This window comes from Siniperca chuatsi, linkage group LG4 (assembly GCF_020085105.1).
Source record: "Siniperca chuatsi isolate FFG_IHB_CAS linkage group LG4, ASM2008510v1, whole genome shotgun sequence".
Classification (NCBI taxonomy): domain Eukaryota; kingdom Metazoa; phylum Chordata; class Actinopteri; order Centrarchiformes; family Sinipercidae; genus Siniperca; species Siniperca chuatsi.
In genome coordinates, this window is record NC_058045.1 from 1336763 (window position 1) to 1354499 (window position 17737).

At 39.5% G+C, this 17737-nt stretch overlaps 1 protein-coding gene across 2 annotated transcripts in view; it reads right to left on the bottom strand.

Moving 5' to 3' along the window:
• The window catches only part of tesmin (testis expressed metallothionein like protein), a 28404-nt gene extending 10966 nt beyond the window's left edge, over positions 1-17438 (bottom strand). The window contains exons 1-8 of one of the 2 annotated variants that reach the window (XM_044194260.1): positions 17113-17438; positions 15936-16188; positions 15564-15656; positions 14886-14991; positions 14680-14784; positions 11000-11123; positions 2671-2699; positions 2410-2495 (exon numbers count right to left, since the gene is read on the bottom strand). In XM_044194260.1, the coding sequence (XP_044050195.1) occupies positions 2410-2495; positions 2671-2699; positions 11000-11123; positions 14680-14784; positions 14886-14991; positions 15564-15656; positions 15936-16168 (776 nt within the window). In that variant the 5' untranslated portion in view covers positions 16169-16188; positions 17113-17438. The remainder of the gene's footprint in view (positions 1-2409; positions 2496-2670; positions 2700-10999; positions 11124-14679; positions 14785-14885; positions 14992-15563; positions 15657-15935; positions 16189-17112) is intronic. The other variant, XM_044194261.1, reaches the window with a different exon arrangement.
• Between the last annotated feature and the right edge of the window lie 299 nt (positions 17439-17737).

Here is a 17737-nt window from a genome sequence, read left to right on the forward strand (position 1 = left end):
TATCAGCTTGTGTATTTTTTAGGTAATTTAGGACTTTTTTTTTTTTTTTTTAAGCCAACTCCACGAAAAATTTTAATTGCATGAACCTATAGTGTGAACTTCATAATTATGCTGTGTGAGTATAAGTCTTGTGTGTGTGTGTGTGTGTGTGTGTGTGTGTGTGTGTGTGTGTGTGTGTGTGTGTGTGTGCCAAATGGAAGAAGAAGAAAAAAAAAAAAAAAAGGACAAACATAGATTCAACAACAAAACATGTAAACAGCGAGCAAAAAGGCTAATTTGGTGCATTTAGTGTACAATTTATGTGTGTGGTGCAAGTGGTTTAATGTTAGAGTATAAATTGACAAGAGTGGTAGAGAGAAAAAAAAGAGGAGGGAATGAAAGGGGGGATGATAGGGTTAGAGTGAGAGAGGGGCAGGGGGTCTATTGTCCATACATAACTTCATCACTTCACAGTTTCTGAAATTAATAAAGCCAGGGGGTAGTGTCTTTTTCTCTGAATAATTGTCCATCAATATATAGTTTGTCTACTGTAATTGTTGCTTTTTTACCTTGATTGATCATTGATTTGCGGATGGGAAAGAGTAGCTTACGTCTGTGGATGATCTCTTGTGGAAATTGGTCGTTAAGTCCGTAATGAGTCCCTTTTAGCTGCCGGCCTTGTCGCTGAACCAGTACTTTTTGTTTGAAATGTTCAAATTTGACGATGATGGGCCGGGGTCGGTTGGAGTTGAGGGGTTTCTGTCCTAAACGGTGTACGTGATGGAAGGTGATTTGTTCGACAGTCTCTGGTGTAAGTTTGAGCTGGTTAACCATGAAGTCCTTAACAGATTTTTCGGGGTCTTCGGTGGATGATTCGGGAATGCCGGAGAAGATTAAGTTGTCTCTCATACTGCGTGACTGTAGATCCAGGATGGTTTCTTGCATAGCTTTGTTTTCGGCGGTGACGGAGGTGAGTTGAGTGGCTACAGTGGAAAGTTTAGCGGTGAGTGTGTCCACGGAGCTTTTTAATGATTTGTTTTCTTCTGTGAGTGAATCGACTTGTTGTTGAATATATTCCAGGCTATGGCGAAGGTTTTGGAATTCTTTGTGGAGTACTTCGATGAGTGATAGTCTAGAATCCAAGTTAGATAAGCGCTCGTTGATTGATAAAAGTACGTCGGAACAGCAGTTAGTTTTGATAGGAGTGGATATTGGTGACGATGAAGAATCAGTTGATATGGGAGAGTCCGAAGTGCGCGTTTTTTTGGCTTTGCGTGATCGGCCCATTGTACATAGTCTATTGTAAAATTTGTCAATGTAATCCTCCAGGTGGTCCAGTTCTGAGTCGTAATCCAGGTTTTAATCGGGTGATGTCTTGGCAGGGGAAAAAGAGGAATTGAAGAGGTTGAAGAGTTGAGAAAAAAAAAAAAAAACGAGAAAAGTTTGTCTTTCTTCTAGCAGCGGCGTGCTGCCATGTTGGATCACGCACCCATCACACGCCCATCACCAAATCACATGATCAGCTATCTTTGCTGATCACGTGCTGCCTCCTGTCGGACAGGAAGTCTGTGATCCACCTACAGGTGGAGTCAGGCACACTCAGCTGGGACAGCTTGTCCTGCAGTAGAGCTGGGATGACAGTATTGAAGACAGAGCTGAAGTCCACAAACAGGATCCTGGCAAAGGTTCCTGATGAGTCCAGGTGCTGAAGGATGAAGTGGAGGGCCATATTTACTGCATCGTCTACAGACCTATTGGCTCTGTAGGCAAACTGCAGGGGGTCCAACCACATTAAATAAAGCTCAATGCATAATACCAGTAATCAGCTACTGATATGTTGATACTCTACAGAACATATACTCCCTTGAAAAACAGTAGTGAGGCCTGCAGGTGCATTGTTTTATAATATGTAGGACAATGAACACACAAAGGTTATTAGTGAATGGAGCACCATTCCCACTTCCATTACACTACTGATGACTACTGGGTTAGTTTTCTAAGCATTTTAAGGAAGTAAATAAATGTGGATTGATTATCATCAGCTGAGACAGTAGAGTAACAAATAATAACAGTAATAATAAGTAATGCAAGGACCACGTAGAATTATTTTGTTTTTTTTCACTGTGTCTCAGAGACATACGTTGTGTATTTAACCTTATTTTGGCCAAAATATGATTTAGAATTTACCAACCATATGAACAGAGAAGGAAATTATCCTGCAGCAGCGGTTTGAGAAGTTTATAAGGACGTATTGATACTTTTTTCCACCATTAAAACTCATCATTATTGGAATCTATTTTAACTGTAAATGTATCAAGGCTAACCACAGGCTTGGCAATGTTAAGACACTTTGTAGTTTTTTAGTTGACTTACTATATCTTTGTGGTGGAGGCAAAAATCACATTTTGGCCTCCGTTCCAGAGTTCTTACCGTGCTGAAGGGGCTTGAGGCTGCATGTTGGCTGTCTGATCCCTGGACTCATACAGGGGACAAGCTGTCTGGTGGTACTGGGGAGGCTATATATGAATGAATGATTGAATAAATTAATCACAATCTATTAATCAATCAATTAATGAATTGATCGATCAGTCATGGTAAAGATGGAGCTGGGGTCAATTAACTTAAGTCTGCAAATGTCCCACAGAGACAGCTGATTTCTGGGTCGAAATGGAATAATCTTTGTTTTCTTACCTGGCTGGGAGTCCCCAACACACTCACATCTGGTAAACAGAAAGGAAAAGAAGATTACTACAGAAACCTCACCTCACAACAAATGTAAAAACTTTCACTGTGGTAAAATTTGGGTGAGCCATTTATGGGCTACAGCTGTGTCGTGAGTTGTCATAACATGTTAATGAACTTCCATTATCTGTCTTTTATTTCATGTCTTTTTTTATGGACTGGGGCATCTCAGTTGTGGATCACATATTCAAGGGTCCTTTTCATGTTGAATACCAATTTATCTAAAACATTTATAGATCCTTTATAATGTTTGGTTTACCAGAGAAGCAGCCCAGGCTATACTAGCAAACTAAGTGTCTAAGGTCTGTCTTGATAACACTCTAATAAAGGTGGGTCAGTTGTCTTACTTATGGAAATACAATTGAGCAGGGTGTCCGATCTCAGTGGTATTTGAGTTATATCTGTTGTGTATTTACCATGTATTTAGCATGTCTATCAGCAATCTGGGTAACCTTTTGAGAAAACTGATTCCGGGGTCTGGGACAGAGCAGGTGCTAAGTATGGGTGAGTTGTATACATAAGACATAAATCTTTCCTCTGCTAAATGTCATAACTTAGTGGGGTGACTGTGGCTTAGTGGTAGAGCGGGTCCACCAATCAGAAGGTCGGCAGTTCGATCCCGGCTTCTCCCAGCCCACATGTCGAAGTGTCCTTGGGCAAGACACTGAACCCCAAATTGCTCCAGAGCAGCCAAATTGCAGCCTTCGGTGTGTGAATGATTTACTTTCTTTGAACTGATGGCACCTGCCATCAGTGTGTAAACGGGGTGAATGTGACATGTAGTTGAAGCGCTTTGAGTAGTCAGAAAAAGACTAGAAAGGCGCTATACAAGTACAGTACCATTTAACTTCATTTTGGTGATTGTACGGCTTTGACAGTTTCAGAATCAGAAATACTGTATTGATCCCCGAGGGGAAACTCTTTTGTTACAGCTGCTCACTATCACGTCAGTGCACACAGGAATAGAAGAACTAAGCAAATCAGAATATAATACACTATAATACAGGCAAGATAAATTAAGTACAAAGTGGATATAAGTATAAAATTAAAATAAGTACAGAGTAAAGTACAAAGTGCATTTACCGGTTGATGATAAGTATGTACGGTATAATAATACAATGTGATAATACAAGTAGTAAGTAATAGTGCATGAACTGTCAATTCTGGCATTCCTAATACAGGCTACCGCACAGTGATCACTGATGTCCTGAGCCAAGACTCCAGCAGCTGTATACTTATGAGGTCTATCAGTGTGGAATTTTAAAGGTTCTTTATATTAAGCCTAGTTGGTTTGGTGATCAGTTGAGAGATTCAGATCAGTGCAGAGCTGTTTCAGTTTACATGACTTGTCAGAGAGCTAGTCAATATTTAGATTACCCATGATAAGAAGTTCTGAGGGGTGTATATTGACAGAACATTTGTAATTCCTAAAAGTACCTCATTGTTTGCAGGACAGGGGCAATAACTTGCTATTATGATGACAGTTGGGAATAGAGGAAGATGCAAGTTCAGAGAGACTGAGAAAACTTTTAGTGTACACAACTCCACCACCTTTCTGTCCCCACTGTAACCATTAATGGCTATTAGGGCTGGACCTGAAAATTCAACTACTGGGATATTCGTTCGTTGGGTAGGTATTTGGTTTTCAATTTTGGGATTCGGATATTCACGCACACACACACTCTTACTGCACACCTCAGTACACACATACCGGCATGCCCCGCCCTGCTTCTTTCTGTGTCTCTCGCTATATGTGTTTGCTCTTGTGACTTTTTTTGTCAGCAGTCTGTTTTATAAAGTTGCCCCAAAAAAACCCCACAACTCACATTTTGGATTTTTTCATTCTGTTTTCACAACAGCAGGTGAACCGCGTGTGGAGGAGGCTTGTTGTTAAAGGGGACCTATTATGCTTTTCCTTACTCTGGGTCATATATCTATAATGTTACATATATAATGTTGGATGTTCATATTGAACGTGGCCAAAATTTCAAATAATGAGGTAAACGTATGTGAAAGTAATCCCTGTGAGCAAAAAAGCTCAGGCTTCTACTCTGGATACTAGGTTTCCAACTTTTTTTTTATACTTTCGAGCCTAGCTGACATCAACTTGGTCATGCTCGCTCATAATCTGCTCCAGGCACAGCGTGCCCAAGTACAGGGATGCACCCATCCAGCCGCGCAGTCTGTCAAAGTTATTCGACCGTTCTGCTCATAGCACTAAAACAAAGCGTGGAGACTGGTCTGGCTATGTGAGACTCCTCTGCTCAGGACTACTCTTCAAGTTTTTGGAGGTTGTTCAGTATGTCCGCAGAAAGTGCTTTTTCGGTTGGTTAGTTAGTTTCTTGATGGACAGATGGCTTGACTTGTTGCTAAAGTAACCACTAACTACTGCTAACCGTAGTTACCGTTAGCTCTGTTAGCCGTGCAGCCCATTAGCTAGCTGACTCTGCCCGGACTGGGAGTAAAGTTATAAAAGTTGTGTGTTTTTGTACAGTAAGCAGTGAGGCCCGGCCCCCAGAAATACTCCACTCCGGCGGCGTCTATCATTTTCCCAACCTAATTCTTGCCTCATTTGTGGTCTGATAAACAGTAAATACATCAAATTCAACCTAAGTTACTCTAGCTGTCAAAGGCTAAGACTTTCCTCTTTGATAAAGGTTATAGTTAAGGCTGGCTTGGGTGAGTCCTGAACCATCCCTTAATTATGCTGCTATAGGCCTAGACTGCCGGGAGACTTCCCATGATGCACTGAGCTCCTTTCTCCTCCTCTCCCTCTCCATCTGTATGCATTTTCATCCCATTAATGCATGTTACTAACTCAACTCATCTTCTCTCTCCTGTAGTTTTGTGCTTTCTCGTCTCTCTCCTTCTGTCGCTTTCAGCAGGTATTTTGCCTCCAGAGCTGCAGAGTCTGGATCTGGGATTGTGGGTAACCTGCTGCCCCCGTGTTCCTGCTCGACAACTGCTACTACAATTGTTATTATTATTACTATTATTATCATTATTATTCCTATCACTATCATTCCTATTATTATTACTTTATTAATATTAATATTACCACTACCATTACATTATTACTATTTTAAAATTCTAGGTGGAATTCGCATTGTGCTTCCCCATCCCCCACCCGCCTTTCTCTCTCTCCGCCTCTCCCCTCCCTCTCACCACTCTCTCTTTCAACCCAACCGCCAGCGGGTCTGCCCACCCTCAGTCTGGTTCTGCCCGAGGTTTCTACCTCTTAAAGGAAGTTTTTCCTTGCCACTGTCGCCAAGTGCTTGCTCATGGTGGGATTTGTTGGGTCTCTGTAAATAATATTATAAAGAGTACAGTCTAGACCTGCTCTATAGGAAAAGTGCAATGAGATAACTTCTGTTATGAATTGGTCCTATATAAATAAATGTATGGGTGTATAAAGAGAACTTAGGCTTAAGTCGCTCACAAGCGAAAGAGGGCTTTTAGGGAGGGGGGCCTTAAAGAGACAGGAGCTAAAATGGCTTGTTTCAGACAGAGGATGAACTGAGGGGCTGCATAAAGGACCAGTATAAGATAAATAAGGATTTTTTTAACGGTGAATCATGCAAAGCTACTCTAGTGGAATACCAGAATAAAAATATAGAGCTGGAAATGAGCATTATAGGTCCCCTTTAATGATGTAGCCTGTCGAAATGATCAAAACCAACATAGTACCGAATGACATCTGCACCAACCAGGTGTGTTTACTGTTGCTTTACCTGGTCTGTGCTTGTAAAATATCCACCATGTCCGTGTAATACCATTGAGTAAGACCTCTCTCTGCCGTATTAGAGGGGTAAAGCGAGGGGAGATTGTCCACTTGCCCTCCCCCCCTTTATCAAAGGAGTTTTATACAATTTATCTCTCTCCTTAGCAGAGGGCTGAGGGGCACAGGATACAGGCTGCTGTAGCAGAGCAGTGAGATCAGTGACATGTTGTTTACCCAAGCAGTAATGAATCAATTGTGTGGTATCAAAACAATACAGAGCCCTATTACCCTTAGTCCTTCATGCTGTTGAGTAAATGTAATGACACATTAGCTTTGAAATGTTGGTGGGGAAAGGATTTCAACAGTTTATTGGTCATATTCATAAACTGTACCTTTATGTTATAATAATAATAATAATAAAACTTTATTTATAGAGCACTTATCAAAACAAAGTACAAAGTGCTTCACAACAAAATAAATAAAATATCACGGTGAATGATGAAATATAAAGAAATAAAATAAACAGTAAAATACACAAAAGCAATAAAATAAACAGCAAGTTCAGGTAAAATCAGGATATGCTTTCCGATAAAAATGTGTTTTGAGAAGAGACTTAAAAGAAGACACTGACTCAGACAACCTAATTTCTTTGGGCAAGTTGTTCCAGAGCCTCGGGGCCCTGATGGCAAAAGCTCTGTCCCGCTTAGTTAGACAGAAGACCCCTGCCCGAAGATCGCAAACTACGTGAAGGTTCATAAGAGATTACAAGGTCTAAAATATAATCTAGAGCCAGGCTATGAAAGCCTTGAAAGTAATCAATAAAATCTTAAAATCAATCCTAAAACAAATAGGGAGCCAATGTAAAGAGACTAAAACAGGTGGGATGTGAAATTGCTCAAAGAATCCCTGAGCGGGTGAACCACATCTAAAAAGGCAGGATTGGGGGTGATGCCAGATCTTATTAACTCCACCTTTCCAGCAAAGTGCAAAAGAAACTTTTCACAATCAGCATCACAATCAGCAGAGGCAGAAGGAGAGGCTGGGTTAACTAACTGATCCACATTCTTAAACAGGAATCTGGGGTTGTGCTGATGGGCAGAAAAAAGTGCAGAGAAGTGACATGTTCTTACATCCTTCACCATCCTATTATGAAGGAGTAATAGCTCTTTCATAGCCACAAAGTGGACCTGGAGACCTGATTTCTTCCATCTGCGTTCTGCTCTTCTACATCTCCTTTAACATCTTCAAATACTGATATTTAACCATGGCTGTTTTCTAGTCTTTGGGTTTGGTCTATTTTTCAGAGGAGCTATGAGATCTAAGGTTGAAGAACACAGGTAGTTAAAGGAATCAACCAAATCGTTGGTGTTGGAGGAATCAGGAAACACACTGCCAGGAGAATTGAACAGTGTACAGAATTTTGAGGCACTATGCTCATTAAGGACGCGTGTGTACTTAGAGTGGGATAAGACAGTACTAGCAGCCTCTAATTCAAATCTTCCCTGATTTCCACAGATGGAGTTTTCAGGCCTAGACTAAAGACTAGGTCTAAGGTGGGGCCACAGGAATGAGTTTGGCCAGACACATGTTGTTGGAAGTTAAAAGAGTTAGTGATATTTAAAAAATCAGCAGCAAGGGTATTAGAAGAGTCATTAATCAATATTAATATTAAAATCACCACAAAGAACAATTCTATCATAATTTAAAACAAGACTGGATAAAAACTCAGGGAGTTACTATCAAGCAGAGTATCTGTAGCCCGGCCATTGAACTGTTAGCTGTGGGACTCTGGCCATATTATCTACCACGTGAATTCTCACATGCCATTGTTGTGGCTGTTTACATCCCCCCCTCTGCTAACCCGGCATCAGCGTGCAACGCCATTCACACCGCCATAGCACAACTCCAGACTCAACACCCGAGTGCACTCATATTAATCTCAGGTGACTTCAACCATGTCAGCGTTTCAACAACACTGACTAATTTCACCCAGTATGTGAGTTGTCCTACTAGAAAGGAGAGGACACTGGACCTGATGTATGCTAACGTTAAGGACGCATACAGCTCTTCCCCACTCCCCCCTTGGGTAGGTCAGACCACAACCTGGTTCACCTCAAACCCTGCTATGTGCCTCTGGTTAAAAAGCAGCCTGCGACCACAAGGACAGTGAGGAGATGGTCGGAGGAGGCTTATGAGACACTGCAGGAATGTTTTGAGGTAACAAACTGGGATGCACTCTGTGAGCCTCATGGAGAGGACATTGACGGGCTTACTGAGTGCATCACTGGCTACATTAACTTCTGTGTGGACTGCAATGTCCCAACTAAGATGGATCCATTGTTATCCAAATAACAAACCGTGGGTAACAAAGGACATCAAAGACATCCTGAATGCCAAGAGGAGGGCCTTTACTGATGGTAATAGGGAGGAGGTGAGGGCAATCCAGGCTGACCTGAAGGAGGAGGCCAAGGAGAAGTACAGGAGGAAGCTGGAGTGGAAACTCCAGCAGAACATGAGAGAGGTCTGCTGGTTTCCATCCAGGGGGTCAGTGTGGACATGGTGCCCCAGTGGGAGTACACAAGGACAATAAACTGGACTGGGCTAAGAACACTCAAGATCTTTACAGGAAGGGCCAGAGCCACCTCTATTTTATGAGGAGGCTGAGGTCCTTCAACATCTGTCGGACAATGCAGAGGATGTTTTATGAGTCTGTGGTGGCCAGTGCTATCCTGTATGCTGTTGCATGCTGGGGCCGCCTGTTGAGGGTAGCGGACGCTAACAGACTCAACAAACTGATCTGTAAGGCCAGTGACATTGTGGGGGTGGAGCTGGACTCTCTGGCGGTGGTGTTAGAGAGGAGGATGCTGGCCAAACTACATGCCATCTTGGACAGTGTCTCCCACCTACTCCATGACGTGCTGGTCAAACAAAGGAGTACCTTCAGCGAAAGACTCATCCCCCCACAATGCACCACAGAGCGCCACAGGAAGTCATTCATGCCTGTGGCCATTAAACTCCTTAACTCCTCCCTCTAAGTGTCAGTCTATCAGAATCAGAATCATAATCAGAAATACTTTTGTTACAGCAGCTCACTATCACGTCAGTGCACACAGGAATAGAAGTACTAAGCAAAAAATATAATACACTATAATACAGGTCAGAAAATAAATTAAGTACCAAGTGGGTATAAGTATAAAATAAGTGTGAAGTACAAAGTGGGTTTACCGGTTGATAATAATGCGGTATAAAGTAATAGTGCATGAACTGTCAAGTTTATAAAAAATTGAAAACCAAGATTATAATGACACGGATGATACTGCACAGCAGTAATAGAAGTATGAATAAATATCAATATCAATAAATATATATATATGACCTTAAGTCAATAAACTGGACATTGGATCATTAACATCACTGTAATACCTAAAAAAATTGTGCAATATTCTCTGTTTAATACTCCGGTGCAATATACTCTGTTTTCAGTTTAATTTATTGATATTTATTCATACTTCTATAACTGCTGTGCAATATCCACCGTCTCATAATAATCTTAATAAGCTACACTTAACTTGACAGTACATGCACAACTACTTTATACCGTATTATTATCATCAACCAGTAATCCACTTTGTACTTTACACTTATTTTAATTTTATACTTATACCCACTTGGTACTTAATTTATCTGAACTGTTTTATAGTGTATTATATTTTTTGCTTAGTACTTCTATTCCTGTGTGCACTGAAGTGATAGTGAGCAGCTGTAACAAAAGAGTTTTCCCTCGGGATCAATAAAGTATTTCTGATTCTGATTCTGAGTTCCAACAAGAAGGAGCCAGCTGGTTTAGGGGGGCGATAAATAATAGCAAATATGACCGGGAGGGGGCCACCAAGTTTAAACATGAGCACTTCAAAGGAGGAAAAATCATTGCAAGGTATGAGGTTACACTTTAAGTGCTTCCTATAGACAGTAACAAGGCCACCAACCTCAACCACAAACCCTAGGGCGGCTAAAGGAGTCATAATTTGGGGGGCACAATTCAGCCAGCTGACTGTGATCACCAGGACGTAACCAGGATTCTGTTAAGAACATGAAATCTAAATCAGTAGAAGAGATAAAATCATCTAAAATAAATGTTTTGTTACAGAGGGATCTTACGTTGAAAAGAACCATATTAAAAAGTCTGTGCTGGGTCAGATTTGAGGTTGAGAGTGGAGGTAGGGTTCTGGCCCGGATCTTTATTAAATTATTATTATTGCTGTGCCGGCTGTGTCTGTTTCGTGTTAAGGACCTATGCAAAATTACCACAGGAATTTTAAAAGTAGCACTAGCTTAAAATCCTTAATAAAAGTGACCAGATAGCCTAGCCGCCAGGCTAAAAACAAACCTAGCTGAGCTAGCAGCAGTGGAGGCAGTCCGGTAAACCACGTCGAGTTGACAGCCAGCTTAAAATCACTTAAGGTAAAACAATAGCCAGGAAAACAGTGCAGCGTAGAAAACTTTGCTTAAAAACTCGACAACATGTAACTAACATGTAACCTATGCAAACTTCCTCACCTTTCCCCTGAGTTGGGCCGTCATCTCTGTGTGTTGGTGCAGATTTCAGGGTAAGGAACACCGGTCCTGGCTCACAGGGGTTAACCAACACAACCTGTCCACCTCCCCTTACATTACACACCATCTACAGAGATAAGGGGAAGACTTTAACAAAGAGAAATAATCTGCAAATCAACTGATAATGAAAATAACTGTTAGTTGCAGCTCTACTTTTATCATCATACTGTATATTGATAAATATTTCTAATATGAAGAGAAAAATTTAGCACAATAAAAAAACACAACTCCCTATCCCCATTTGTTTACTGCCTTATTTGCACCCTTTCTCTAATTGAAAATGTTGGTATTGGCAGTGGTAGAAGAAGTACTCAGATCTTTTTGTCACACTGTGAAAATACTCTGTTGCAGTAGAAGTAAAAGTCCTGCATTCAAGTCCTGCATTCAAGTATTATTAACAAAATGTATTTTTACTTAAAGTCTTTTCAAGGTAGAGCTAATTTTAAGTACTTTATATACTGCTGCATAGTTTAATCTATAACACAATGTTGGCAGTAAATTCTGAATCTGCAAAGTAAATACTAACAAGCTGGTATATCAAATACAGTGTTCGCCTTAAATAGAAGGGACTGAATTCTCCTAGTAGAAGTGGAGTACAAGTATACAGTTGCATTAAATGGAAATATCTTTTTCCTGTGCTTCCCTGACATGAACTGCTCACTGAACCAGCCAGTGAAAAGTAACTAAATTCATTTACTGTTATGTCTGCCTGTATGTTGTGCTGCTGACACACAGAGTACAGAGTGTTTACTTCCCCATGCTGTAACCCGAAAACAAATTCCACCAACTGGACACGTGACCATTAAAGTCAAGTGAAGTCAGGTGAGGTACTTGTACTAAACAAATATTTTCATTTTATGCTACTTTATATGTCTACTCCACTACATTTGTATTTTAAGATTTTAGATACAAAATATATCAACTGATACTGAATATATATGAATATATGAACTGAAAATATGATGCATTGTTAAAGATTAAACTATCCAGCAGTACATAAGGTAGTTAAAATTGCAATTAGTGCATTTGTAATAATAATAATACAAGTATATAATAATATGACACAAGTAAAACTTTGACTTGTAATGTAAAGAGTATTTCTATATCGCAGTATTGCTACTTAAAGGATCTGAATACTTCATTCACCACTGGGACCAGCATGTTGGGGCTCATTCTCTCTTCCTCTCTCTCTCTCCTGAAAGAAGTTTTCTGTCCTTATAGGTTACTAGTTGCCTCCTCATCTTTTTTTCCTCTTTCTTAAATTCAGTTTTCGTATATATTACCATCATTATATGTGTCTGTTTTCATGAGAGTCAGGGGAAAAGGGGGTCAGTGCTCCCATCGGCTAACAAGTGTGTTGATGCCACAGGAAAATTATAGAAATCCTGGCCTTCCTAGTTGTGTCAGGGGGAGCAACAAAAAAGGAGGTTACCTTTTCTGAGTTTTGAAATGAATGCTTTACTTTCCCTCTTGTTTTTTCCTTTGGAATTTGGACAGCGATAACTCTGTTTCACCGTCTGAAGAGTGTTGAATAGCGCATGTGTAAACCTCTCCACACACTGGAGAGTCGGCATGCTTAGCAACAAGTGTGTTTAGATGAACAGCTGTGTGGCACGTCTAGTGATGGAATAGTCCCTTATGCCATGCACAGGGTGGGTTGGCACATTGACAATGGTAGCTAAAAGAAGCACTTTGAGGGCATTTTGTAAGTTATTGCAGGATATAAATGAGTTAGAATAATAACATAATTTTATATATTTTATAAGTTTAATATCTAAACATCATAATAAACCTTTAGCTGTTAGGGGCCACTTTCAGTCCAAAGCCTGAAATAAACTGTATGATAATAATAATCCTCATCATCATCCTTAAAATAATAATATCTATCATCATCATCCTATTAACAACAGTCTCATGATCTGTTCTACTGGTGGGGGTGGCTGGATTGGATTATTCAATGTATTGATTTTATTTTTAACTGATTTTAATTGTAGGTAGTGGAGGAAATTCTGACCCCATACCTCTGGATCAGGTCTTTAAATTAGATAAAAGAGCTGTTTTGAAATAGGTGGTGGAGATGTGTGGAGATTTGACTTGCCAGATAGTGGAACCCGAGTTTATTTTTCTGTAAAGTGGAGCGTGATTATGGATGTTTTATTTTTCCAATAGAAGTGTGATATAATAGAGTTCAGTGACTAGAACCATTTGGCTGTAGGTTTTATTGGAATTGTTGAAAAGAGGTAACTGACTTGAGGTAAAACTTTTTATCTTGATGGTTGCTACTGGTCAGTTAAAATGAAGGGTTTGGTTAGACCACCGTTTTAAATCATTCAAGGGTGAAATTGAACTAAGATAATTCTGACAGCCTGGGGGAGATATTAATGCCCAAACATTTGATATTACTAAAGGTGAACGAATAGTGTGTGTCTTGGGTTGCGTCTGAGATAGGAAGTATGGCTTGGTCCAGTTTATGGTGTAGTCTGAGAGTTGTGAGAAGTTTAAAAGAATGATTACTTCCTACAGGGAATTTTGTGGATCTTGAAAGTAAAGTAAGATATTGCTATACTCGATAAGACCGAACTGCTCCTCCTTCCAGGGAAGGCATCTCCCGTCCATGACCTCTCCATTACCATTGAGAACTCTGTTCAAGACACTGGTACTTGCCTGCCGTGCTGCAAATGGCTCAGGCCCATCTTACATCCAGGACATGGTCAAACCAAATACCCCAGCCCGTCCACTACACTCGGCTACTGCCAATCGGCTTGCTACTCCCCCACTACGAGCTACCGCTCAGCAAAATCACCACTGTTTGCAGTCCTGGCTCCAGTTCAATTCAATTCAATATTATTTATATAGCGTCAATTCATAACAGAAGTTCAATCTCATTGCACTTTTCCTATAGAGCAGGTCTAGGCCGAACTCTTTATGGTGGAATGAGCTCCCCATTGCCATCAGGACAGCAGAAACTCTACATATATTCCGTCGCAGACTGAAAAAAACTCATCTGTTGAGACTGCACCTGTCCTCGGCCCATAAAAAAAAACAACCTCTTTCTCTATCTCTTATTGTTTCTAACTGTAGCACTTGAAGCAGATGAAGTTGATGCACTTATTGTAAGTCCCTTTGGATAAAAGTGTCAGCTAAATAAATGCAATGTAATATTGTCTGCATATAACAATGCCTTTTGAATCCTCACAGAGATGAGGTTAGAAACTGCTGCTTTCCATCAGGTTGACCATGTAAGTAAAGGTTTATAGTGTCCTTAACAGATTACAAATTAAAAACATATTTAGGTCCATGGGCAGTTATTGTTGTACAATGAAGCTTATGCCATTTGTTTTTGCTGGTCAGTGATCAGTTGCTTAGCCTGGTAAAAAGTATCTGTTACTCTTCTCCTCAGTTTACAAACTATAGTCTTCCCTTTCAGTCTATTCAGCCTAATTAGGAAACCAATTTCCCTCAGATTCCCTCAAGCTCAAATACTAGGAGACAGACATAAATTATATGTCCCTATAGAAATAAATGGAAACAGAATGTAACTAAACTTCATGAGATCTACTCTTTTTCATGTTGAAGGATTTAAATGAAAATCTGTTTTCCCTTGTGCTGATGGTAGAACTTACAGGCTGTGTGATGTGGGATGTAAATTCAGTCAGTCCCTCCTGAAACTGCTGATGGTCCACAGCCTGTGGTACACAGATACTGGGGACAGGGGCACGTAAGTCCCTCTAAAAACACACAAGACACACTCACACATTCAAAAACAAATAAGCAATGTATACATTTTGTACTAATCCATGAAAACGGTTAAATGATTCCGAATATTCACCGGCATCATGCTGCAGAGAATGGGTTCATTAGTAAACCAACCAGCAGAAACTGAGCTGTGATGGCTGCTGTCTGGTGGACCAGGCACAGGGCTGAGGAAACAAAGACTGCCTCAAGTCACTACACATCACTTCCCACCCACATAGGTCTGTACATACTCAGGCATGGGTCAGACCCCCAAGTCATTAAATCTTACATTGTTGCTGTCCCTGCAACACTGATAGAATTCTAATGAAAATAAATATCATAGAGAAATATAATATAATAGAGTCAGTTCATTTACTTGATTTTGACTTGACTTGACGTTTTTATAAAATTGAATTAAATTGAAGGGACTATGTGTAGGATATTTATGTGATAATAGCATCTTTCAAATTATTTGGATGACATATGTTTTGGTTTGTAGACAAATGAAATAATCCCAGTGAAAATTGGTGCATTTTATGATACTTTCAGCCGATTCATCTCAGTGTCCCTGTGTCGTTCTTAATACCGCCACCAGACGGCGCAGAAGTAAAAATAGTTGTAGTTCAAAAGTTGCTGAGTGGCAAAAAGATTTGATCATTTGTTGGAGACAACATGTTTACTGGTAACATTTTGTGTCACTTATTCAGTTAAAGAACTCCAACGTGCTACAGTGGAACATAACCTATACACTATAAAGTGAATGAGGACTTACTCAGTGAGGAGGTGATACTGACTCGACTGGGGCTCCAGGAGGTAGTCTGGATAAGTCAGCTGACACTGAGTGGACTGACATGGACAGTGGAACCTGCAACTCAAAATTTACATCAAACATTTAGATTTGTGTAAAAGCAGTTGAAACAACAGCTATAGTGCATGTACTCCCTGAGCATTTTTTTTCAAACATATGATGGGATCAGGAGATTTGTACAACAGTATAGCCCAAATGGGATAAAAATAAATGGCCTGTGAGTCATTTTGCTAATGGCTGACAGAGAAACAAGAAAAAAGAAAAGGTTTTCAAAGTATACAAATGATCAAAGAAAGAAAATCTCAAAATTGTTTAGTGAATCAATTAACATTATACCTTAAGCTGAGAGGATCCACCATTCCTGGCTGGATCATATGCTGGTGAGGATGGGGAACTACTCCAGGCAGACTGACATCTGAAGGGGGCCCTGTCCATACAGGAGTCCCTGCAGGGCCTTGGTGGACAATATTGTCCTTCTCAGAGCCACAATCTTTTGAAGAACTGTCATCAGCGTCAATATATTCCTGTTTGCTTTGTGTTGTGTTCAGCTCTGTCAAATGGCTATTCATCCCGCCAGCATGGAAGGCACCTGTTTTAATCATACATTAGTATAATATAAAGATGTTAGTCTGGGATTTTGACAGAAAGTCATTTAAACTGTCTAGAACTTTTGAATGATTTCCATATCACTGCACCATCTTTGTACTTAAGTACAAATTTGATTAATTACTGTACTTTTTGCTTCACTAAAATTATCTGACAGTTTTAGTTACTAGTTACTTTACAAATTAAGATTGTTGCATACAAAATATAGGAAGAGATTATAAATTATGTTTTGTTATAAATTACACTACCCAACATATATACATAAGTACAGCTGAAATGATTAGTCGATTGATCAGTTAGTCAATTGAATTAATTTTTCATGCAAAAACATGTCATGGTTCCAGCTTCCTAAATGTGAAGATTTGCTGCTTTCTTTTTAATAGTTTGAATTCTTTTTTTTTTTTTTTTTTATTGGTTGGACAAACCAAGCATTGTGAAGGTGACACTTTGGGCTCTGAGTAATTGTGAAGGCATTTCTAACTATTTTCAGAATTTTTGCAAACCAGTCACTGGATGAATTGAGAAAATAATGAGCAGATTAATCCATAATGAAAATAATCATTAGTTGCAGTCCGATACAAAATTGTTAAAAATGCATAAGTAATAATAATCTAATGATATATTATATAATAGTATAACAGTGACAGTGACATTTTTCTGTATGTGTACTTTATTTAAGTAACAATTTCAATGCAGGACTTTTACTTGTAACAGAGTATTTTTACAGTGTGTTATTAATACTTTTAAGTTACTTAAGTAAATGATCTGAATACTTCCTCCACCACTGGATTTTACAAGATTGACTTTAATGGAAGAGACCTTTCTGAATCAATCTTGTTTTCATTGTCTCATGAAATCATACAGTATGTAATAAGTTGCCCTACTAACGTTGTCAGACTGCTCTCACCTGTTAACTACTCATAGTTAACGCCACACTTCTCTTTATTTTATTTTCCAAATATTATGATTTGTTTCTTCAAGTCCAGAACGCCGCGACGTTAGCTAGCTAACTGATTAGCATTTCGCTATTAGCCTTACACTACCTAGGTAGTATAGTTTAACGTTAGATTAGCAACATTTAAGTTAAATTTAAATTGCGTTAGCTAACGAGAGTATTAGCCAAATGTAACCGTTGGCTTATTGGCGAGTTATTGAATCAATTCAGTTCAGTTTTTAACTGCAGTTTAACGATTAACGTTGTCTTAATGCCTGCTTCTAGAGGTGGTTATATTGAGCGCACTGTTGCTATGAGCTACAAACGGACTGGTGCCTTCATGTACAATCAGAAGTGTCGAAATTACGACCCCTTTCTAGTAAAGCGAGAAAAGGGAGAACAGGTAACTCATTTTTCGATGGAACCCGATTTAAATCACTTTTGAAGACTTTTTTTGTGAAAGGCCTTCTTATAATTGTTTTCTTTTAATTTTTAGGTTTATTTTCATTCTTAACTATTGAGTTATTTTATACTTTATTCTTGACGCTTAAGTCTTGCAGTGCTCTATTTTAAGTTTGAATTTACCCATTGTCTTTAC